At 35.7% G+C, this 24,348-nt stretch overlaps 3 protein-coding genes across 4 annotated transcripts in view; 1 reads left to right on the top strand and 2 right to left on the bottom strand.

Moving 5' to 3' along the window:
- Nucleotides 1-24,348, top strand: part of LOC307169886 (uncharacterized protein) — a 386,038-nt gene that overhangs the window by 241,138 nt on the left and 120,552 nt on the right. The window lies entirely within an intron of this gene.
- The window catches only part of LOC307169815 (uncharacterized protein), a 122,369-nt gene that overhangs the window by 53,713 nt on the left and 44,308 nt on the right, over nt 1-24,348 (bottom strand). The window lies entirely within an intron of this gene.
- LOC307169883 (cell adhesion molecule CEACAM1-like) lies at nt 1,851-18,545 on the bottom strand. Of its 2 annotated transcripts, XM_079890774.1 has the most exons (5): nt 18,361-18,544; nt 16,800-17,123; nt 16,346-16,476; nt 3,112-3,752; nt 1,851-1,887 (listed from the first exon to the last, which is right to left on the bottom strand). In XM_079890774.1, exons 1-4 carry the CDS (start codon nt 18,419-18,421, stop codon nt 3,738-3,740), a joined length of 531 nt encoding a protein of 176 aa, XP_079746900.1. In that variant the 5' UTR covers nt 18,422-18,544; the 3' UTR covers nt 1,851-1,887; nt 3,112-3,737. The 2 variants fall into 2 exon arrangements, with proteins under 2 accessions (XP_079746900.1, XP_079746899.1); XM_079890773.1 differs by lacking the exons at nt 1,851-1,887; nt 3,112-3,752 and adding an exon at nt 12,012-14,872 and having other exon boundaries at nt 18,361-18,545.

Raw genomic sequence — 24,348 nt, 5'->3', positions numbered from 1 at the left:
CACTAGAAGGAGAAGGGGTCTTACTAAAGGAAGGTAAATATGTGCTGCCCACTTTCCTCTCAATAACAAAATATACTCAACTCAACTCTTGAATTGAGAAAACAGCAAGTATTTTAATTAAGCATAAGAAAAGCATCTAATTATAGTAACATATGTTTGCACAAGCTCTATGGCACTCCACTAAAGTCTTGTCACATTTATTTATATATATAGCACTTTATACAATAGATTGCTTAAAATCAGCTTTACTGTATTAAAAAAGAAAAACAGTGTCAGTGTGTCATTTCATCAAGAAGTACAACTTCATTTTCTACTATCTTGATAATTTAATGTAAGTTTAAATAAAGCTGTCATGAAAATGACAGCCAGTGTGTAAATGATTATATTTCAACAATGAATTAGAGTAAAAACAATTTTATAATATGATTTATAAGTTAATGCAAAAACTGCCTAATGTGCAGCTTACATGTTTGTTGAGTGTTGATTATTATATCTAAAAACTGAATTTTTGGCTAATAGTTTGGGCTCTGTTGTCAACCTTTAATTATAGTAATGTGCAAAGGCACCCTTCATAGTTAACAGCATTAGCAGACATTTTTTGTCAAAGACAGAGACACAATTTGTTCAGTAAACCAATAAATATTTTTTTTTCTCCCAAATTCCCCACTGTTTTTTATTTAGTTTTCAAAAGCATATAATTCTGTATGGAAAAGAAATGTTATTAATGGTTAATAAAAAAAATTAAAAAATAATTCTACAGCGCGATCATGTTTTTAATAATGTTTATCACACAAACATACAGAGATCTTTCGAATTTCTGAAAATATAATGCTGCGGGCTTTACTTTTACAGTGTTTAAGGCAATTTTTCTCATGACTAATGTAAAGAGCAAAAAATGAGCACCAGATATATATATATATATATATATATATATATATATATATATATATATAGGGTTCACAAAAGTTAGGGATATTCGACTTTCGTTTTGTGTTAAATTTATAAAAAAATTAAGAAGTTCATGCTACAGTGATATTATATCATAAAAGTAGGGCATTTAAGTAGAAATGCCAAATTAAGTTCACGTGTAAAGGTTGCATTTTAGGTGCATTCTGAAATCTCACCCAAAAATCACATATCCCTAACTTTTTGTGAACTGTGTATATATATATATATATATTTATATATTTATTTATCAAGTATGATTTTTATTATATATATATATATTTATTTATTTATTTATCAAGTATGATTTTTATTATATATATATATATATATACAGTGCAATGCATAAGTGAATACACCCATGCTAAAGTTGACTAAAAAGAGGAATAAAAAATCATATTTTGGAAATTGAACTTAATGCCTTAATTTAAAAAATCAGGAAAAATCCAACCTTTAAGGACACCAATTTTCTTTGTGAATGAATAATGTATCGTGAATAAATAAATGTTCTTCCTTAAAATACATGGTGCATAAGTGTGTACACCCCTATGTTAAATTCCCATAGAGGCAGGCAGATTTTTATTTTTAAGTATTTTTTTAATTTTTTTTTTAGGATACTATGCATCCTGATAAAGTTCCCTTGGCCTTTGGAATTAAAATAGCCCCACATCATCACATAGCCTTCACCATACCTAGAGATTGGCATGGGGTACTTTCCATAAGATCATCTCTCAATGCAAATCAAACTAGCTATTAGGCTAACTGAAATAAAACCATGCCAATCTCTAGGTATGGTGAAGGCTATGTGATGATGTGGGGCTACTTTAATTCCAAAGGCCAAGGGAACTTTATCAGGATGCATAGTATCCTAAACATTTTTTTTTTTAAATACTTAAAAATAAAAATCTGCCTGCCTCTATGGGAATTTAACATAGGGGTGTACTCACTTATGCACCATGTATTTTAAGGAAGAACATTTATTTATTTACGATACATTATTCATTCACAAAGAAAATTGGTGTCCTTAAAGGTTGGATTTTTCCTAATTTTTTAAATTAAGGCATTAAGTTCAATTTCCAAAATATGATTTTTTATTCCTCTTTTTAGTCAACTTTAGCATGGGTGTATTCACTTATGCATTGCACTGTATATATATTTATCAAGTATGATTTTTATTATATATATATATATATATATATATATATATATATATATTTATTTATTTATTTATTTATCAAGTATGATTTTTATTATATATATATATATATTTATCAAGTATGATTTTTATTATATATATATATATATATATTTATTTATTTATCAAGTATGATTTTTATTATATATATATATATATATATATATATATTTATCAAGTATGATTTTTATTATATATATATATATATATATATATATATATATATATATATATATATATATTATAAATCATACTTGACAATCACATAAAAAATAAAATCAGCACCTCATAAAATGGCACAAATGTTTTGTTTGAGGAAGATAAATATCTACCAAATGTATGAAGACTTAAAGTCCCCCTGTGTTTAATGTTTTAATGTTGTTTATCTATGTGGTGTTTTTAACATGCTTTAAAGGAACACGCCGACTTTTTGGGACTTTAGCTTATTCACCGTATATCCCCCAGAGTTAGATAATTTCATACATACCCTTCTCATCTCTGTGCGTGCTGTAACTCTGTCTGACGCACCCACTGCTAGCCTAGCCTAGCACAAAGACTAGAGGTAAATGGCTCCAGCTAGCATACTGCTCCCAATAAGTGATAAAATAAGACCAACATTTTCCTATTTACATGTTGTGATTTGTATAGTCACAGCATGTACGAATAACAAGGTCACATGAGACACAGCTATCTAACCGTATACATACTGGGAACTATATTCTCAGAGGGCGAAACACTGCTACTTCTGAGGAGTGATTTACTCCAACTCTGAGCGAACTCTGCAAATCACTCCGCCCAAGTAGCAGTGCTTCAGGACTTATCTAACTATGGGGGATACAGTGAATAAGCTAAAGTCCCAAAAAGTCGGCGTGTTCCTTGTGCAAATTCATAAGTCAACACCAATGCTGAGCATTTCCTCCTTAAAACTGCAGTGAGACAAAGAAAGTCTCAAAAACATGGTTTGAAATCACTGGTGTTGCTGTTTCCAGTCAGGTCAATATGTGATCGTCAACAGGAGATCGATCTAACTTCCTAATCCACTCTGTGAGCAATGCTGATTCTTTTTATTCATTCACACCAATCAGTTTCTATGGGTCATACATCTGAATGGGCCATTCATCTGTATGGACCATTTGGCGCACACACCTTTGCAGACACAGAGTTGATTAAATCTAATGCACAGTAACCATGTAAATGCATCTTACTAAAGTTAACTGAAAACACACATTATCTTTCAAAATGCAGAAATTACGCTGTAACATTCTGCCAGACAAACAATACATCAAGTATTTTACAATATTTTGAAAACCCAGAGTTTGTTCAAGTTTCATGCAACAGGCCTCAAGGTTTAGTTACTGGTTAAACCATAAACATTAGCAATATAGTGACTATTCCAGCACCAGCAACAATAGAGGCAATAGAGTTTCAGCTGATCTGCTTCTCTTCATCATGTCCTAATTCTCTTCAGTGTCCATTTTAATAATAGTTACAAAATTATAAATTATTTGACAATGTTTTACTGGCAGACTCGGCCTGAGTCTGGTTCAGGGACGTCTTCTTCCTCAAAGGAATGTCTTTCGGATCAGGTGGCGAGCTTTCACAAGTCATCATTCTATTGTAAGAAAATACAAATTCACAAAAGGTAAAAGTAATGAGGATTGATGTTTTAGTTACACAAACACACACACACACACGGTAAAAACATAAATGTCCCTTTTTCAGGATACTGTATTTTAAAGATAATTTTGTAAAATAAAAATAAAAACTCGGTGAAGATGCCATATCTGCTGCAGGAGGCATGAGGACATCATGCACTCACCTAAAGGATTATTAGGAACACCTGTTCAATTTCTCATTAATGCAATTATCTAATCAACCAATCACATGGCAGTTGCTTCATTGCATTTAGGGGTGTGGTCCTGGTCAAGACAATCTCCTGAACTCCAAACTGAATGTCAGAATGGGAAAGAAAGGTGATTTAAGCAATTTTGAGCGTGGCATGGTTGTTGGTGCCAGACGGGCCGGTCTGAGTATTTCACAATCTGCTCAGTTACTGGGATTTTCACGCACAACCATTTCTAGGGTTTACAAAGAATGGTGTGAAAAGGGAAAAACATCCAGTATGCGGCAGTCCTGTGGGCGAAAATGCCTTGTTGAAGCTAGAGGTCAGAGGAGAATGGGCCGACTGATTCAAGCTGATAGAAGAGCAACTTTGACTGAAATAACCACTCGTTACAACCGAGGTATGCAGCAAAGCATTTGTGAAGCCACAACACGCACAACCTTGAGGCGGATGGGCTACAACAGCAGAAGACCCCACCGGGTACCACTCATCTCCACTACAAATAGGAAAAAGAGGCTACAATTTGCACGAGCTCACCAAAATTGGACAGTTGAAGATTGGAAAAATGTTGCCTGGTCTGATGAGTCTCGATTTCTGTTGAGACATTCAGATGGTAGAGTCAGAATTTGACGTAAACAGAATGAGAACATGGATCCATCATGCCTTGTTACCACTGTGCAGGCTGGTGGTGGTGGTGTTATGGTGTGGAGGATGTTTTCTTGTCACACTTTAGGCCCCTTTGTGCCAATTGAGCATCGTTTAAATCAGGGGCGTAGCCAGAATTTTATTTTTGGGGGGGCCCATCTTAAAATGAGGGGGCAACTAATATATATATATATATATATATATATAGCCTAGGCTATAGCAGCCTAGGACATAGCAGCCTAGGACATAGCTCGGCGATTATTATCTTTTACATGAAGTAGCCTAGCCTACGAGGGCGATTATAAAAAGTGTCAATGATGTCATCTTACTCAGCAAATAAGAGTTTGGTTCCAAAACGTGATAAAAGTTATATATATATATATTAGTTCCCACAAAAATCTGTATTGTATTCTGGTCGGTGTTGAAAAGTCCATTTTTAATTTTACGTAAAATGCGATATCCACGCAGTCAGCGCACCATTCCACGCTCTGTAAACCGTAACGGCGGCGCTTTGAATAAACCCGGTATCCTAGTTTTCCTTCTACTTTGTGATCCACAAAAAATAATAATAATAATTTTGACGGCATTGGTGACCCTGTGTTGGTTTCTGCGGTGGGGAAGAAACGTAAGCCATCGAAATCTAATAATTTAGGCTACTTGAGGAGATTAAGAAGATGAGGCACGCTGGAGGAGGAAAAATCTCGACTGTTGCTTGTTCTCACACGACAGCATCAAACTTCTGTCACGCTGACACTTTGACCCGGGGGATCTTTTAAAAAACTTTCAATTGTTTTACTCAAAGTCAACGAAAACCGAGCAGGACCAAGCCATTTTACAGCTGATCGCAGTCAAAAAAGTTCAGGAGGTAGGCTATTTCTTAGCAATGGTGATTTAATGTCGGCTATTTTTAGTCCAGTGCCTGTAAGGCTATATAAGATTAGTATTGACCAAGTTCAGAGGCTGTCATATGTGGATCAACTTCCTTTGTTGTGTATTTCAACAGTTAAAATATGAAAAACTTTTATATTGATTCAATGGATTAATTGCATTTTGGAAAAAAAGGTGTCATGAATTTATTGCATTTTGGGGGGAAACTAATCCTTTTTTATAATAAATATTTGAAAATAAAAATATGGATTTGAAATTGTTATTATAACCTAAAATATGCTATGTGAAAGTTTGAAACAAAAAATAGTGGTTTTAATCTTTCCACTCTCTTGGTAAAGAAAACACATTATTACTCAAAATTAATCATAATGAATTGAAACCAAACTATTCATATACAAGAGATAGGCTATACAGGAAATGTGGTCATCACTGGTTGTGAAGGCGGTTCATCAATTGCAAACAAGTCATTGCGCAATGTGCCGATCTGAGTCGAAGTCTCACCGCTATTCTGTGATGAAATATGTGCGTTTCTGTCTCCTATAGCCGCTTAACTCGCTGTCGTCTTGTAGTAAGCTGAAGCAAACTCAGATGTAGATGGCTTATTTTCTCCTTCTCGCTCATCTTTTCGTGCGTAATATTGTACTTTGCACAACGCTGCCATTCACCGCATGAACTCTCACTCAAAGATGACAGCGTACGTTACGCCCAACTCGTCAAATCAAGTTTGAAAACAGCCGCATTTTACCGCGCAGTATTTTGATTGATCAATCTATCAATTAGACTAACACACCAATAATTTTTTTTATTATTATTTTATTTTAAGCCATCAGAAATCTGAGGGGGCCGGACATATAAATGAGGGGGCCTAGGCCCACCCAGGCCCCCTCGTGGCTACGCCACTGGTTTAAATGCCACGGCCTACCTGAGCATTGTTTCTGACCATGTCCATCCCTTTATGACCACCATGTACCCATCCTCTGATGGATAATGCACCATGTCACAAAGCTCGAATCATTTAAAATTGGTATCTTGAACATGACAATGAGTTCACTGTACTAAAATGGCCCCCACAGTCACCAGATCTCAACCCAATTGAGCATCTTTGGGATGTGGTGGAACGGGAGCTTCGTGCCCTGGATGTGCATCCCACAAATCTCCATCAACTGCAAGATGCTATCCTATCAATATGGGCCAACATTTCTAAAGAATGCTTTCAGCACCTTGTTGAATCAATGCCACGTAGAATTAAGGCAGTTCTGAAGGCGAAAGGGGGTCAAACACAGTATTAGTATGGTGTTCTTAATAATCCTTTAGGTGCGTGTATGTGAACAAAACAAATAAATGAAACATAACTTTCTGTTCATCAAAGAAACCTGAAAAAAAAAATCCACAACTGTTTTCAACATTGATAAAAATAATTAATATTTTGTGAGCATCAAATCATCCTATTCGAATGATTACTGAAGGATCATGTGACACTGAATCACAGGAATAAACAAATTTTGGCAGCCTTTTAGTTCAACATAATAGACTTGAATAGGACACTGTCATTTCCAAAATAATGACCCTCTCTGGTAAAATGCAGGATTTTTTCTTTTTCTGACCCTAAGGTAATCGGCACATATTGTGCAAAATCTTTTCAACCTTTCTTGCTTGAAACATATTTGGAGAGTATTGCTTCTGAAACACTTCCACCTGCTTTATCACAGGGATTACTTACTTTAAAGGTCCCATGACATGGATTATTTTATTATTGTATAATGTTTCCTAGGGTGCCCTTATAATGTTATTATGTTTTTAAAGGTGAACTAAGTAACTTTTTTACCTTAACTGAACAGCTTCGGAGTCATTGGAATGGTTATATTACTTATTTCGGGTTGAATGGTGGTCGTTTCGCACCCCCCTGGTGCCCCTGAGCGGAAAATACACACTTGCAACTTTGAGCCGGCGGGCCGTGCGGCCGCCGCGTCAGGAAGTCTCGCGTGATATCAGGTCTCGCGATGTAAACAATTGCTTTACGGCCAAAAGAAATCTGCTAAAATGCTGTCATTATTGCGCTCCCTCACGCTGTCCGAACCCGAATGAAGAAGACGTTTTAAAGAATGTCCCATCTGCTTTGATGTCATTGATCTATATAGCCTCTGGTGTCTGAGAATCACCAACGAGTTTTTACAACAGTGTTGTCAAATATCTATTCCGAAGCTGTGGGGGGAGCTCTAGAGAGAAACCTGCGAGCAAAAAGCGAGAATACAGCGAAGAAATCCCGAAGCTACTGAGTGCTGCTTTAAGATCAAAAATGTTAATAATTTAGAAATAAAAGGCATATTTCCTAGCCTGATTTTAGCCTCTGATTTGAACGGGGCGTGTCTGTGAGACATCAGTGTAAATGCCCACTGCTGTGATTGGCTGTGAGACTTCAGTGTAAACGCCCACTGCTGTGATTGGCTGACATGCTTGCATATGAAATAGCTAGTAGCATTACATGTGGAACTCTCTCGAATACTTTTACAGCTATTATACGTTTTAAATGAATCGTGAGAAGTTTTTAAGTATTTAGATCTATTCCCATCACATAAAAGGTTGCAGTGATGAGCATTGAGCAGATGACAGCCTGTTGATCGCGTGAATGAAGATCTTATCATTGCAACGCAGTTTCTGCACTCTCACTAATGCTTTCACCAATGCAAACATGAGGTAATAAGTACAGTAAGAGCTTCATTGTGCAGTGTAACAGTGTCATTGATTTCAGAACGAGTTTTGGCAAGTGTCCAGATAAGTATGATTGACAGCTTGGGCGATTGGAAAGGGATTGTTCTTTGATCGCTTTCAGTATATATTTTAATCACAGTTTAAATAAGGTTATTTTCATCCTACCAAGAGAAACGATGAGAAGTTGAACTTGATTTACTGATGCATAAACAGTACAGAACGACTTTGAGAGAAAGATTATCTGTATGAACTTGAACAATTATACATCAGAAATTCACATAACCCACTGGTTCTTCAGAGGCTCGGATGAAGGAACTAAAAAAATACTTTTGTGTTCATTTGTACATCCAAACACTGAGCAACTGCCATGCTTTGCTCGTTTGCAAGCCATGATGTATCTCGAGGAAAAAACAATATCGCTCTCGCGCAGCTCATTTTCTCATGGGTGGGCAGAGCAGAAAAAGGGGAGGTAAACTTTCCCCTTATGACGACAAGAGAAGATTCTAGATTCGCCCGTCTGAGCTTTGATTTTCTCAAAAATACCCAGGGCTTGGTTTACACCCATCAAAACATCTAGCCACTGGAGGACCATACAGGCTAGGGGAACTCATAATAATGTTAAAAAACCTCATAAAGTGAAATTTTCATGTCATGGGACCTTTAATACCTAAACCTATGAAGGACATTCTTTTGATTGATAACTGCAGTCTGTTTGTTAAAGTCTGTTTGTTAAACTGTTTGTTAAAGCAACACTATGTAGTTTTTCAACCTTCATAATATATTTCCAAGACCCTTGTAATGGTACATTGACTTACAATAGGTTGAATGACACATCTGCCATAGCCTGACGGGGTCTGTATCGCTTTTACTGGCACTACAGAAATTCTGGGTTTGGGTAGTAACCCGACCACAAAAAGAACTACAAAATTAGACTGCTTTACGGCATACGTCACTTCCCCCACCTCCTCAAATTCGGACGTTGTTGTTGTCATGGCCGAAGCAGCAACAAAATAGAAGGCGGCAAAGGTTTTGTTGGAGGAGACAAGAAAGAGAAAACGTGAGAGTGACAAAATAAAAGGCCGGATGAGGATCAATACTGGTCCAGCGTGAGCTCGCTGGTGTGAGCTAAAAGAGCCTAATGTTGGAGTAGCGTTTTATGACAAAGCCCCTTTTTTTAGAAAAAAAAAAAAAAAAAAAAAGGGAGTCAGAAGCAAGCCTATGTCTAAACAGCGTGTACAAGTTTGGTAGGAGCTACATTCTTGCAAGTAAATAATACATGATTAGACAAACAAAATCATCTTTTAGGCCAACAAGCCTAATGACTGCAGGCTGATAATCATGTGTTTATTTATTTTTCTGTTGAAAGTGTCTTGCCTCAGACTTTAATGCAAATTGATTTTTCAACTTTGCAGATTAATTTATGGTAGCTTGATATTATAATCAATCAATCAATCAATCAATTTATTTATATATAGCACACTTAAAAACAACCATGGTTGACCAAGGTGCTTCACAGGTTAAAACAACAACAAATTACTGCTCATACATTTATACAACAATAAAACCTGAGGTATAGTGAAAATTAAAATTAAATTCAAATTAAAATTACCAGGAAATTAACAGCCCTAACTCGAAGGAAAAGCCAAAGAAAAATAATGAGTTTTTAACAATGATTTAAAGCATTCCAGAGTTTGGCAGGTTCTGATATGGACTGGTAAGTTATTCCACAATTGAGGGGCAGCTACACTGAATGCTCGATCACCTCTGGTTTTTAGCCTGCTTCTCGGTACATCCAAGAGGATGAGATTAGCGGATCTTAGCGCTCTAGCCGGGATATGAGCGTGCAGAAGCTCTGTTAAATATAATGGAGCCAGGCCATTTAAGCATTTAAAAGTCAGTAGTAAAATTTTAAAATCGATCCTATAATGAACAGGGAGCCAGTGGAGGTGACGCAACACAGGTGTGATATGGTCCCTCTTCCTCTTTCCTGTCAAGAGACGTGCAGCCGCATTCTGGACTAACTGCAGACGCTGAATCGATGACTTATCTAAGCCTACGTACAACGAGTTACAGTAGTCAAGGCGAGAGGTTATAAGGGCATTTATCACCCTTTCCAGATCTTTAGGATGGAGATATGCCTTTACCTTGGCTATAGTTCTCAACTGGAAAAAACATGATCTTACAGTGGCGGATATTTGTTTATCAAGCTTGAATGCACTATCTAACACAACACCAAGACTCCTCACAGTTGAACGATTGTTTGAAGCCAAGGGGCCAAGATAATTTAAATCAAGAGGTTTAGGGTTTCCAAATACTATGATCTCTGTCTTGTCTCCATTTAAATTTAAAAAGTTTAAATTCATCCATGTTTTAATGTCTTTCATACAATCAAACAGGGGCTGCAGATTTTTTACATTCAGGGGCAAATAAATTTGAATGTCGTCTGCATAACAGTGAAAGGAGACCTCGTACCTTTCAAAAATGGAGGCCAGGGGCAGCATATACAAAGAAAATAAAATGGGGCCTAAGACGGAACCTTGAGGGACACCGCAGGTAAATGGAGCCGTTTCAGATAAAAAATCACCGAGTTGGACAGAGAAGCTCCTGTCAGTTAGATAAGATTGAAACCACCTTAGTGCACTACCTTTGATTCCCACACAACTCTCCAAACGTGCCAGGAGAATTGAGTGGTCCACAGTGTCAAAGGCTGCAGTAAGGTCTAAAAGCACTAAGACAGCAGAGGCTCCTGAATCGACAGTTAAAATCAAATCATTAAAAACTCTCAACAATGCAGTTTCAGTACTATGACGAGATCTAAAGCCGGACTGGAACTTTTCATAAATATTATTACTAATTAAAAAAGTTTGCAGCTGCATAGAAACTACTTTCTCCACGACTTTAGATAGGAAGGACAGTTTTGAAATGGGCCTGAAGTTAGAAAGAATAGCGGGATTAAGATTTTCCTTTTTTAGCAGCGGTTGCACAAAAGCATGTTTAAAGGCGGACGGAACCTGACCAGAGACAAGACAAGTATTTATCAATAATAAAATACACGGTCCAACAGTATCAAAGACTTCTCTAATCAAACAAGAAGGGATGCTATCTGAGGGACAGTTTGTAGGCCGCAGTTTATGGACCACCTCAGATAGGGATAGGATTGATATGGGCTCAAACTGATCTAGTACCGCGAGGCATACAGGAGGAGCAGAGGGATCAGGATCACAGGATGTGGTTACAGAAGATCGAAGAACAGAAATCTTCTCAACAAAAAATTCTAAAAAAGAATTACAAAGGTCCAGTGTAGGTGTAACAGGAAAAGATTTGCGAGGATTTGTAATATTGTTAAACATATTGAACAGAACTTGTGGCTTGTGACGGTTATTTCAGGTTATTAATCAGGGGTGCACATAACTTTTTTGGTCTTGTTCTTAGGGGAGAACCTGGGGTTGTTGCTTGGTCCTCACATTTTCAAATGCATTTTTTCCTTAACCCACCTCACGGGAGGAACAAATTGGAGGGATGCATAATATATTGTTAAATATTGTTATCTGACTATACCTACATCAAAATAAAAAAAAAAAAAAAAATAAATAAAAAAATTGAGCACACTTTAAAATAGTCAAATTTTTATCAGTCAGTAGGCTAATATGGTCTAGTCGAGTCTATGCAGACTGCTTGTTATTATCAGTGATGGCAACGCCGGCGATATATATATATATATATATATATTTTTTTTTTTTTTTTTTTTTTTTTAAATTGATGGTTTGTCTTTTTTTTTTTAAGTATTTTGTCATTTATGAGGAAATCTCGAAATCTTACGTGAGTGAAAGTTCTCCTTTACAGACTCGACCACTCTGAAAGCGCCACGTACGGCACTAAAAGACTTTCAAACTTTCACAGAGACCTCAAACAGAAAGCACAAAGCCTTTCTTTAAAGCAAATTTCGTTTTGTATTAATTGTATCTTAATTTTAATCCATGTTTCATTAACCAATTTCCTGGTTTTAATAAATAAATAAAGTAAATAGGCTATCTTGATTGTTTAGGCTATTTTTTAATTACAGCCTAAGTGTAAAATATTAGGCTGTGTACACCGACATGGATCAATTATTAATATTAAATTTCATCTGTCTTTTGTATGCATAGGCTAGCTGATGGCGCACCAACGAAAAATCCTAAATGATGTGCCAAAATGCGTTTTCTATTAGGCTACAATGAAAATATTGTCCGGTCAGGTTTGCCGAAGTTCGTTTAATTTAGGCTATTTATTTATTTAAATAATTTATTTATTTTTGTCCATGTGCGCCGATTGGAAACGGAGTTCACTGCTGATATTCTGAGGTAAGAGAGTTTTCTAGTCTCGCGGCTGTCATCAGCAGCGCCTTGCATTGCCCAATAAGCGGATGGCGGGCGGGTGCGGTTTTGAAAATTGGTCAAAAACGTTGATGCGGATGGATGGCGGACGGATGATGAGTTTTGCGATGCGGTTGCGGATGAAATAGCCCAAATTGCTTGTAAATGTGAGCTACGCGATCTTTTGGCGTTTGAAAAAAATAAAACCCATGAAATTATATTCATATGACATGCTGAAATATATGTGATGCAATCTGGGAAAACCCACCACATGGTGAAATTTTACCTATTACAGGTTTTGATATCATATGGAAGCAGCTTTCCAAATCTGTTTTTATTTTTATCATAGCTTGTTGGTAGCAAAAGTTATGTTTATCTGAAGTTGGCCGATCGCTATGATTTTCTGTAACGGAATTTTGAGAAAAACAGGTTTAATTAACTGTCACCGTCGGGATGCTTGGCACGCTTTTTTTTATTGCCTTATCATACATTTTAGTAATTATCATAAATTAGGTATCATTTGAAAGCTTACAAACTAAACATTCATACTGTGAAAACCGTTTTGGAATTGGACATTGTGTTACCATGGAAACGGTACTCTAAATTCTTTTAGTGGTTTCCTCTCCTATATTGGGCTCTCAGTTTTCATATTACAAAATGTATCTTTATGTAACCTTTTCTCATCTTAACAAATCACATTATCAGAAATGTCTCAATGTTCTATATTTTGTGATATAAGTGATATTTGGACAGAAATGTATTAATTTCAGACTCTCTTGTTCTCCTCCATCTCGCGATTGTTATAAAACTGCGTGATGTTAGCCTATAGTTTAAACAGGATTGGCGCGAAATGCGCACTAATACACATTCACTGTACATGTTATGTGGTTTATTTAATAGGTAAACTATCTTTGTAGTGTTAAGAGACGGACAGGTGTATGGGATATATGGCGATTTTTTTTTTTTTTTTTTTCACCTCTGCCAGGATTTAGAGAATGGTCGCATAGAATGCATTAGAGAAAGAGAGTATTTTCAGCTTGACACTATAAATCGCTGTTTTTCTGCACTAAACAAGGGGATTTTGCCAAGATATTTTCAGAGATAAGAGAAAACATGTTATAGAATAATAATTTAATGAAGAAAATTTTATGACAAAAAAACTGACATTCAAACTATTTTGGAATTTACTGAAAACGGGCCAGCGCGACATCCGACGGGTTTTCACAGATCGCATCACATATGCCACTATACCTAGGATGAATACATTTCACACGCAACGCAGGCAGTCTGCCCAAGACGTGAGAACTCCTTCTACAGAGTTCAGGGGTATCGGCTGGTCAACAAATGCACGTGTACTCCCTGGTGTAACCATGACAGATTTTACGACAGACAATACTGTTTCCCAACTGTAGGGGGACCCCGAGAGCAAAACCTACATAGTGTTACTTTAAACTGCGAATATAAGATATTAGCTTTGTTACTGGTTAAAAGACTTAAACGTGTTCTAGGTACATCTCAAAGAGGCTCACTGCTAACAATATACACCTTGTTTTAGATTTGTTGGACTATGATGACCTGATTAGAGATTAAAGTTTTATTCTTTTTTTTTTATAAAGCCTTTGATTCCCTTGACCATGAATTTATTTTGCAATCCCGGTATAAATTTGGTTTTGGTGATTTATTTTGCAAAACTGTCTGAACGTTATACAAAAATGGTAACTGCTCAATTAATCTGAAATCAGCACTTCTCCAAGTTATTGTGTTTAGAGGGGTTCGCCAGGGTTACCCGGTCTCGCCATATTTGTTCTTGATGGACGCTCAACTCTTTACTACTTTCCCTGTTGAATTACAATTATATAGCAGATAAACACATTATTTTAACCCAATTAGCTGATGATGCCACACTCTTTTTAAAAAAACTACTTGCAGATCCCTATTGCTCTTGATCTTATTAAAATGTTCTCAAAAGCTTCTGGTCTTTCTTTGAATTTAGATAAAAGTAAACTCCTTCCCTTAAAGTCTCGTTCTGCTCCATTCCTGCACAATATTCCTGTTAAAGGCACACTATGCAGTGAGTACTTGTATTGACCATTTCTGTCGTAAATACCACTTACGCAGAGCCGTCTCTGCACTCTTCCGACCGCGCTTTCTTCGTGCTAATGCCTCCCATAGAGGCTGCTTCATTTGTTGTTGATGTGACGTCATGCCGTGAAGCAAGTCGTGTTTCTCTCGAGATTTGTTGGGGCGCCTCCTCTCAAACCTGCATTGCTGGTTTTGCCAGCGGCGTCCCCCACTCTGCTCGGGATGTAATCGGGATGATTCGCCCTACTACGAGTTTGTTTAACATCGAAATGATTTCAAAGCGGTTTTATTAAGGTACAAATCTTGCAAAGTGTGCTTTTAAGTCTCAAGTGAATTATTTGGGTGTTACAATTTGAAAAGATGTCAATGCAAGAGGAAAATTAAACTTTAATCCAGTAATTACTAAAGATAGAAGCCAAAGTGGAGGGTGTTTCTAGACCCTGCTCTTTCTTTGCATGTGGACAAGACAATTTGTGTTGAGGTTGATATTGATTTAGTTCTTGAATGATTCTGATTCCATATGGAATGCTATTCCCAATTATATTATAAAGTTGGTGGTCTCCCCTTTCTGTTGAATTATAATATCTCTAAATTTCCCATCAAATTGTCAACGTTTTCTATAAGCAGGTGCTTTTGGCCTTGCACTTGATTTACAAACATAATTTTAGTCCCCACAGGTATTTTATTAAATTTTATTACTGTCCATTCTGTAATATCTTAATTGGAGTAATTGTTTTAATGGTATTCCTTGGAAGAAAGCTTGGTCTCTATCAAACAAATATTGAATCACTAATAAGGTTAAAAAGGTATCATTCAAGTTGTTACATCGATTTTACCCAGTCAATCTTTTCCTTGTTGTCTGTCCCTCAACTTTTTTGGGATTGTGTTCATGTAGCTACTTTTTGGAAGAAATTTTGTCATTTTGTACATGCTTCTTTATCAGTCAATTTTTCCTTTTTGTTTATGGATGTCTTATTTGGATTTTTAACTCTGACAAGAATCTAAAAGACAAGTATTTTCTTATAAATCTATTTGTTTTTCTAGACAGGTTTTTTTGTACACAAGTGTAAATTTGTTTCTGACAAACCTCTTTTTATTATTTTTCGCAAAGACCTGAAATGTTATTTGTGTTACTTTTTCGTCTAGCAATGTCAAAGCTTTGAAATCCATTATGTTGTGAACAAGATATAATATTTATGCTTTTTTAAAATGAAAACAAAAAAGGGACTCAAGGCATTTCTTTCTCTCTTGAATTAAATTTATTTAAAATGATATGTTACCCCTGGCTTAATGTGTTTTTGTCTGTTTATTGTACTGGCCTTTTGTCTACTGTTTATAAATTTGTTGTTGTTTGATTCTGTTTTGAGTTGCAACTGAATGTATTTGTTGTTATAAATGTTCAATAAAATAAAATAAAATAAAAATCACAGGAATAAATTACATTTTAAAATGTATTCAAACAGTTATTTAAATTGTCATAATAGTTAACAACTTTACTGTTTGTTGTTGTATTTTTAAATGCTGCCTTGGTGACTATAAGAGACTTCATTCAAAAACATAAAAAATGACCAATCCCAAACTTTTGAACAGCAGTGTATGTATTTGTGTATCGCTATGTTTGTGATGTGTACTCCTGTTCTTTAAAAAGCTGTTGTGCACAGTAAATCTCATATCTGTAATACTTACACTCTGTGGGACTGGTGCATGGCTCATGCGGTGACGATAGTAAACCACACCAGCAGCAGCTGCAAACACCAACAGAACACCAGCAACTATTCCTGCTACAGCTCCTGAAGACAGACCTGAATCTGGAACATCTACAGAGAAACAGTCATTGTTAGAAAAAGGTGAATTAAACTGCATCCAGTATTTACCAATATCGTTGACTGATCATTACACCTTTATACTTTCGTCATCAGGTGTATGATATTGTTTTAAATGATAAATGCGACTTTTGTTTTTAGCAACTGCAGCTCAAAAAAGATCAGCTTTGAGCTAAACTACAAGAAAACTGGCTGATATTATGCATTTTGCATGTTAATAACATTAGCCAAAGTGTCACTGATTCAAAACTTACTTTTTTAAACTGTCCACAATCCAACACTTATTGGGTTGATTTAAACTTTATTAAATGACTCACCATGGACAGTAACACTGAAGATCTTTTCACTGTCAGGGTTGAAGATCTTTAGTTCATAAACTCCGGAGTCTGTGTTTCTGGTGTTTGTGATGGTCAGAGATCCAGTCTGATGATCCAGCTTCAGTCTGTCTCTGAATCTCTCAGTACCTTTATTACACTGAACATCTGTGCAGATCTTGCTCAGACCTCCACTGATTTGTGCAATGCGAGTGTCATTAAAATACCATTTAATAACTTCTTGTTGGTTTGTTTGAACACCAGTGTTTAGAGTGACTGAATCTCCCTCCATCACTGACACTTCATCTGATCCAACACCAAACGCACCTGAGCAAAAAACAATAGTGTAGTGAATTTTGGCCTACTGATCATAAATGTGAGAAGATAAATATGTCTGGATTAATCATTTTAAATAAGCAAACAAAAATCAGAAAAACTCACTCACACATTCACTCATCAGACAAACACACAAGTCTCAATTTATCACACAACCCACAATCCACATCCTGATTCATATTTTCACCCCCTTTCCCATACAGGAGGCTATATTTGCAAATGCAATTAAATCTAACATTTTCATAGACTTAATATTACAGAGAAGACTAGTACACACACACATACACACACAAAAACAAAAATACTTAAGCGATTTAGGGTAACACTTTACAGTAAGGTTTGTTAGTTAACATAGTTAACTACATTAGTTAACATGAACTAATAATGAACTGCACATACAGGCCTACAGCACATACATAGGCCTACAGCAACAAATGGATTGTTCCTGGTTAGTTCATGTCAGTTAGCAGTTAGCATTAACACTCAGATAAACCAGTGCCGTGTTTTCTACATTTTATAATATTAAAGTCCTAAACAACCCACGTAGCCTAAATAACATGTGCAAAGCAACATTTACATAATTTGTCAGAAGCTTTTTACCAAAGCGACTCACACATTACATCCAAGCTACATGCACAATGTTAACGTAAGTTACTGATGTTTATTAGGCTACATCACGCAGTTGATCTGGTCTCGTTTCAACTGCGTTAAGGGGGTCGCACACCATATTTAAACAGCATATGTAGGCCTATGACTTCACCATGTGCTGTAATATACATTTAGTTTTACATTCATTTAAAGAAATCAGCTGCTTGAATGAAAATTGCAGATGTTATTGAATTTTCAGGTGATATTCTCAATTCATTCAGTTAACGGACGCTCTGAGGTAAAGTGTTCAGACTGCAGACTCAGTAACGATTGTATTTAATTGTACAGTACAATCATAACAGTACAGACATTATCTTAATTCCATGATGATGTCCTTAAACATAACAGTTGGCCTATTGCTGGCCATAAACTGATAAAGTGCGCGTCCGGTGTGCGACACCTCGAGTTGTCCTAGACACGACACGACGCGACGCTGCGCTTGTCGTCCGGTGTGCGACCACCTATAAGGCTCTTTTCAGCCTTACAATTTTCTCAACAATAGACCTAAACCTAATCTAGCAATCAATAGTTGCACAGATGCGGCCTAAAAGTCGCAACTGAAGATAACAACAGGTCTTACTGTGGTAGAGTAAAAATAAAATCACTTTGTGCACGCGTAAGAAAAGCTTCATTTTCACCATTTTTCTCCTCAGTAAACGAATTCAGATTCTGATTCATAAGTGCTGAAGCTACTTCTGATTTACTGGTCAAATGCAAAGTGAAAGTAAACCCTCCCTATGGAAAAAGAGGAAGTCACAGAACAAAATGGAAGTAAGGCCTACAAAAATATCCGGAAGTCGTAAGTGGATGACGCTTTAAGCCAGGCAAATAAACAATTGTATCAATTTTAGGGTTTTTATATTTAGGGTACTTATTTAAATACATATATATATATTTCTAATAGTAATTGTTTTATATTTGTATTAAAAATGTTTATCAAATGTAAATCATGTAACGAAGATCATAGACATAATACAAAAAAAAAAACATTAATCTAAACTTGAAATTGTGAATATGTACATATAAATATAATTTATGAATAAGTGTACATGTCTGTTAAATAATGAAATATATGCATACAGAAAGAAATGCCTATGTAATCATATTGAATGTTATATTGTATATTTATTAAACATACATAAACATTAATTAAACTTAAATAATGAAAGGCCTGTCAAAAAAAAAAAAAAAAAAAAAAAAAAAACATTGTCTCATCAATGACCTTTATCTAAAATCATATTTTTCTATCATTTAAGTTCAGTTTTACATTTGCAGTACTTCAGGAAAACACATTATTGTCTTTGTTTAATAAAGCAGCTGAAACAGTTGTTATTTGTTGTTCTTAAATCAGAATGATTGACAACAATCCTGAACTATTCACAAACTGTGGATGATTAACTAGGCTTTTAGACTGGAACTGATAGATTGGATGAATTATCCCTCCAGCATCTGGCACCAATCACTGCAAAACCTGGATAGGTGTTTTCCGAGTAAAAGCCTGGCATCTCTCCTTGTTTTCCTCTTCCAACATAACCTAGAGGATTCATAAGAAAACTGTGACATTAATATCCAAATGACCTTATTTACAGTACACATGTATGCAGCCACTTAAACTATTCGTATTGCATTTTGTCATTAAACACCTAGCAGTGATCACATTTTCATTCATAATTTATACACCTGGTAAGCAGTTCTTGTAAAGATCATTGCAGTGTCTGCAGGTCTGCAGTGTGTACATCTGGTAATATTGTTGAAATGTCACAGACTTCTCTCTCCAATTTGTTACACCTGCATATTTAAATTTGAGGAGCATAAAAACCAGAGGATAAAGTAAAACATTTAATATCCAACCAAGGAGAACAATTATTATTATTATTGAATTTAAACATTATGGACCCTATGAAGATGCGTTCCTTCCCACAGTTATCAACATCACAAATCTAGTCATTTATGCAACATTTATGCAATACTTTTTGCTATATATGTGAATAGGGTCAATTTTAATTTCATGTCAACTTGAATGCAATGTTTAATTAAAAGACAACACGGAAGACTTACATTGTCTCTCTCTGTCAAACTGGTTACAGGTATCAGGTGTCATGTTTGTGTATTATTTATAATACTCAGGACTCAGATTACACTTTTTTTAATGCATACAATATTTTTTTGGACTGTAAAGCTGTTTTGAGGTTCATAAAAAGACAGAAAGAAACTTCACCTACAACACAAAATGTTCATTCAGGTCAAACCACATGTGAAGAAAACCACAGGTTGATTCAGCCAGACGTTGCAGTTGCAGAAGATGAGCTGCAAGAGGAACAATGAGATGGATGACAGTATTAACTTTATGTTGAGTTTTTACCATAGTTTTGAAAAAAGTTCTGTGTTAAATATAGGAATTTTTTTTTTTTTTTTTTAGACTATTAACTCTTAATAAGAGCCAGGCAAGAATTTATAGTTAACTATAAATCATTTGTAAAGAGTCTATGTGGGTAAAACTCTGTCGTTGGAGGATTCACACGCCAGCTCAAGTGCTTTCGGAGATCGATTCATCAGATCAGACTTTTCAGGAAATGTTTCATGTGGTTGCTTTATTATGTTTGTGCTGGTGGCGTCTGACTGGTAAGTCGTTAATATATTTTTTTGCATTAATTTCAGTTACATTTTTCACATATGTTAATTATCAATGTGATTACAACTTTTCATGATGTAATCATCTTTGTAGCTTCTTACATTGTGCTCTGGGTCGAAGATAAAATAATCTGTGAAAATCTGTTTGTTCATCAGGTGTGTTTGCTGATTCAGTGTCAGTGATGGAGGGAGATTCTGTCACTTAATACACTGATGATACCGAAATATGTGAAGGCAATAACATACTGTGGAAATATGGAGCTGTAAAGTCTCAAATAGCTCAAATAAAGAAAAAACAGCAAATCTTCTCCACATATGATGATGTTCCTGATGGGAGATTCAGAGACAGACTGAAGCTGGACAATCAAACTGGATCTCTGATCATCACAAACACCACAACTGAACATACTGGAGTCTATAGACTAGATATAACTGGACTGAAACTGACATCAAAAATATTCAGTGTTTCTGTCTATGGTGAGTAGAGATCATTTGTCCCGTCATTAAAAAAATCTTGAATATTCAGTACAACTAAAGCTCAAACAGCAGCATTTGTGGCATAATGCTGGTAGTTACAGTATTTATTAGTAAGGACTTCATTTATAATTTATGCAGTGCAGAATATTTGACAACTTTAGTAAATTTCTGTATATTTCTATCAGTGTGTGTGATCTCAGCATCAGTCTCTCTCTACCTCTGGAGGTGGAATATCAGGATAAAAACACCTACAGCTGTGTGCTGAACAATCCCATCAGCAACCAGACCACACATCTGGACATCAACACACTCTGTCACACATGTGCAGGTACCACAGCACTGATGATATATGTGTGTATTTACTGACCTGATCTCTGTCTTCTGTTGTAGTTAAGACTGACATATTCATTTACATTAATGATTGTCTCTTGTTTACTCTCCTCCAGTCTCAGTGTCTCTGATAGTGTTGATCTCTGATGCTGCTGCTGGTGGTGATTGTGGTTTTCTGTTGATTGTAACTGCTGTCAGGATCTTCTGCACCTGCAGGAAATGTAGAAAAGCAGGTTGAGGAGATCAAAACAATTATGCATGCGTCAAAATATTTGAACCAAACCCCTTATGAACCACTCTCTGATTAAGACAGGACTCACTGACTGTAACTCAGGTTTCTTTGCTAATGTGCTTCACCTGCTCATGTATGTTGATCTGCGCTTGCTCCAGGCTCAAACTAAGCTAAGGAGAACCATTCCCTCTGGATGCTGCAAAGGAAGCCTCACTGACTCTAACACCTAAGCCCTCCAGAGTCCACTGCAGTTCCCCAACTTCTACTTGTTAATTGTACAGGCTGACTCCTCCCTCTGATGCTGATATTTGCATAACTGATAATAAATCAGTTAAAATAGATAACTTCCCTCTCTGTCGTGTTCTAACAGACACATCTGGTACACTGCTATACACACCTGTAACCAGCCCTTATCATCTTGAATGTAAACTTCACTACAACCACCTTTTGTGTTTGCTGGAAGAAAGAGAGTTAAAGGAACCGTATGTAAGAAATGTATTTCAATTAATCATAAAATGGCCCTGATATGTCACAAGGCATTAAGAAATCATGTTCATTTTAAATACTTATATCACTTACAACAGTAGTCCGGCCAGGATATTGTCATGTAAAAGTGAAGTTGCAGCCCTCAACTGATGTTGATGTTGATGTTGTCATGTTGTGTTTTGGCCTGATGCACCACCCTCCACCTATCTACCAATCACGAAGTCAGTGTTTCGGCATCCGGGTTGCCAGCTGTAGCGAATGAGACAAATCAGACACAATTATTTGGCATATGTACAAACAACTCTTTAAACTTCCATCTGAGGGCTATGGTCCCAACCCCCCAGGCAGGGCGAAAGGGGCCTGGTTGCCATGGCCGCGATCAGATAGGATTGTTTTTATGACTCTTAGGAATGTGAACAAGTAACTAACTCTGCCACAGAGATCCGAATAGACACTTCTTCTGCATTCAATTAATCAGAGACAAACTGATCTATCAATGAACATGCATCCCAGAAATTCTGAATGATTGTATCTTGTGTACTATTATGTATATACTATGGTATATATTTTATTATACAACCCACCAACGGTCAATGTATCTCTCACTCAGTTCTTACTGAGAAAGAGAGATACATCCTGTTAATCATATATATTCTACTAAAATATATCTTCTATTTCCTGCTTCCGGTTCCATAACACTCACCACTTTACCTATGCATGTATGTATGGATGAATGTATGTAATTATGTTTGTTTGTTTGTTTGTTTAGTTTAGCTATGTTTGTGATTTAGTTAATAAAACTTGTGCACAATTATGCTTTGGTTTCTGATCCTCTGTTTGCATACAAAGTCACTTTTATGATCTTGATCTTGTTACACGCTCTAAGCGCTGTACAGACTAAGGAATGATTATTTTTCAGTGACCATGAAAGATACATTTTTCTTAGAATAAATTAATAATCTAAGAGTTCGTTGGAACTGAATAATGGATTGTAATATTAATTTGGCTTACCTCAAAGTTAATCTCATTAACTAACCAAAATATTATATTATATTTTAGCGTTATGGACGTGTACTGCAGGGTAAGTTAAAAAATACAGCTGGTCGCTTTCACTTATAGCTTCAGCTAAATGAATAGCTGTATCTTTGATATATGTTACACATAGTGACTTAGGCTTGTGCTTGTACTTATGTTAATGACAGATACCTACCGTTACAAGTTAGACTAACAGCTACTGTTCTAACAATGTATTGTCACATATGAGCGTACATCTATTTTCGCGGCTCTTTTGAGTTTAGGCTACTTTGAGTTTTGACGACTGAAACTGACACGGCCACTGAAAGACATGGACGAGGAAATGCATTTCATATCATCATATTCATATTTTGGGATGTCGGCATGTAGATTTGACGATTTTGTTTGTTGTGTGCTGACATTTATGATGACAATGATGATGATAGATACTTTATTAATCCTTCTCAGGAAGTTAGATGTGTTACAATAGCAGCAACACAGACAACATCAATCTATCTAACTAACTACATTCATTAAAACAAAACTTTCACTGAAGCAGTTTATACTCTATAATATATGAACTAAACATGCTATACCCTATAATGATAATACCAAAAACACATACACAAACAAAATTAAGTAAAGGTATACAACCCCTATTTTAATAATACTAAGAACATAGGTAAAACATATAAGTTTAAATAAATAAATTAGTGCTGCGCAACGATTACAATTTTTAATCGTGATTAATCGCATGATTTTCTTGCGATTAATCGCATTGTTACGAGCAAAATTGAATAATGAATTCGAAAGTAGTGTTAATTTAAATGTACTGCTATACACAAAAGTGCAATTACATGTGGTTTGCAAAAACTGTAAACAAATGTGATCTTGGACCACAAAACCAGTCACATGACCTCAATTTTTCGAAATTGAGATGTATACATAAACCAGTCACATAGGTCAATTTTTCGAAATTGAGATGTATACATAACCTGGAAGATGAATAAATAATCTTTCCATTGATGTATAATTTGTTAGGATATGACAATATTTGGCCGAGATACAACTATTTTAAAATCTGAAATCTGAGGGTGCAAAAAAATCAAAACATTGAAAGAAAATCGCCTTTAAAGTTGTCCATTATGTGCGATTGTGCTGCATTCACTCCAAAAAATGTTTTAAATATATTTAAAATATATTTAATCTTTACTTAATATCCTAATGATTTTTGGCATAAAAAAAGATAATTTTGACCCATACAATGTATTGTTGGCTATATTGCCACAAATATACTGCCCTACAAAGCAAAAAGGCAGTAACTGCATTTTTGGTCAAAAATTAGTTATTATCATTTTCATGACATTCAAGGCATCCTTTGTTATGTGACAAAACATC

Source organism: Squalius cephalus, assembly GCF_949319135.1.
Source record: "Squalius cephalus genome assembly, chromosome: 13".
NCBI lineage: Eukaryota > Metazoa > Chordata > Actinopteri > Cypriniformes > Leuciscidae > Squalius > Squalius cephalus.
The sequence above is the reverse complement of the archived record's forward strand: the minus strand, read 5'-3'. Positions and strand labels throughout refer to the sequence as shown.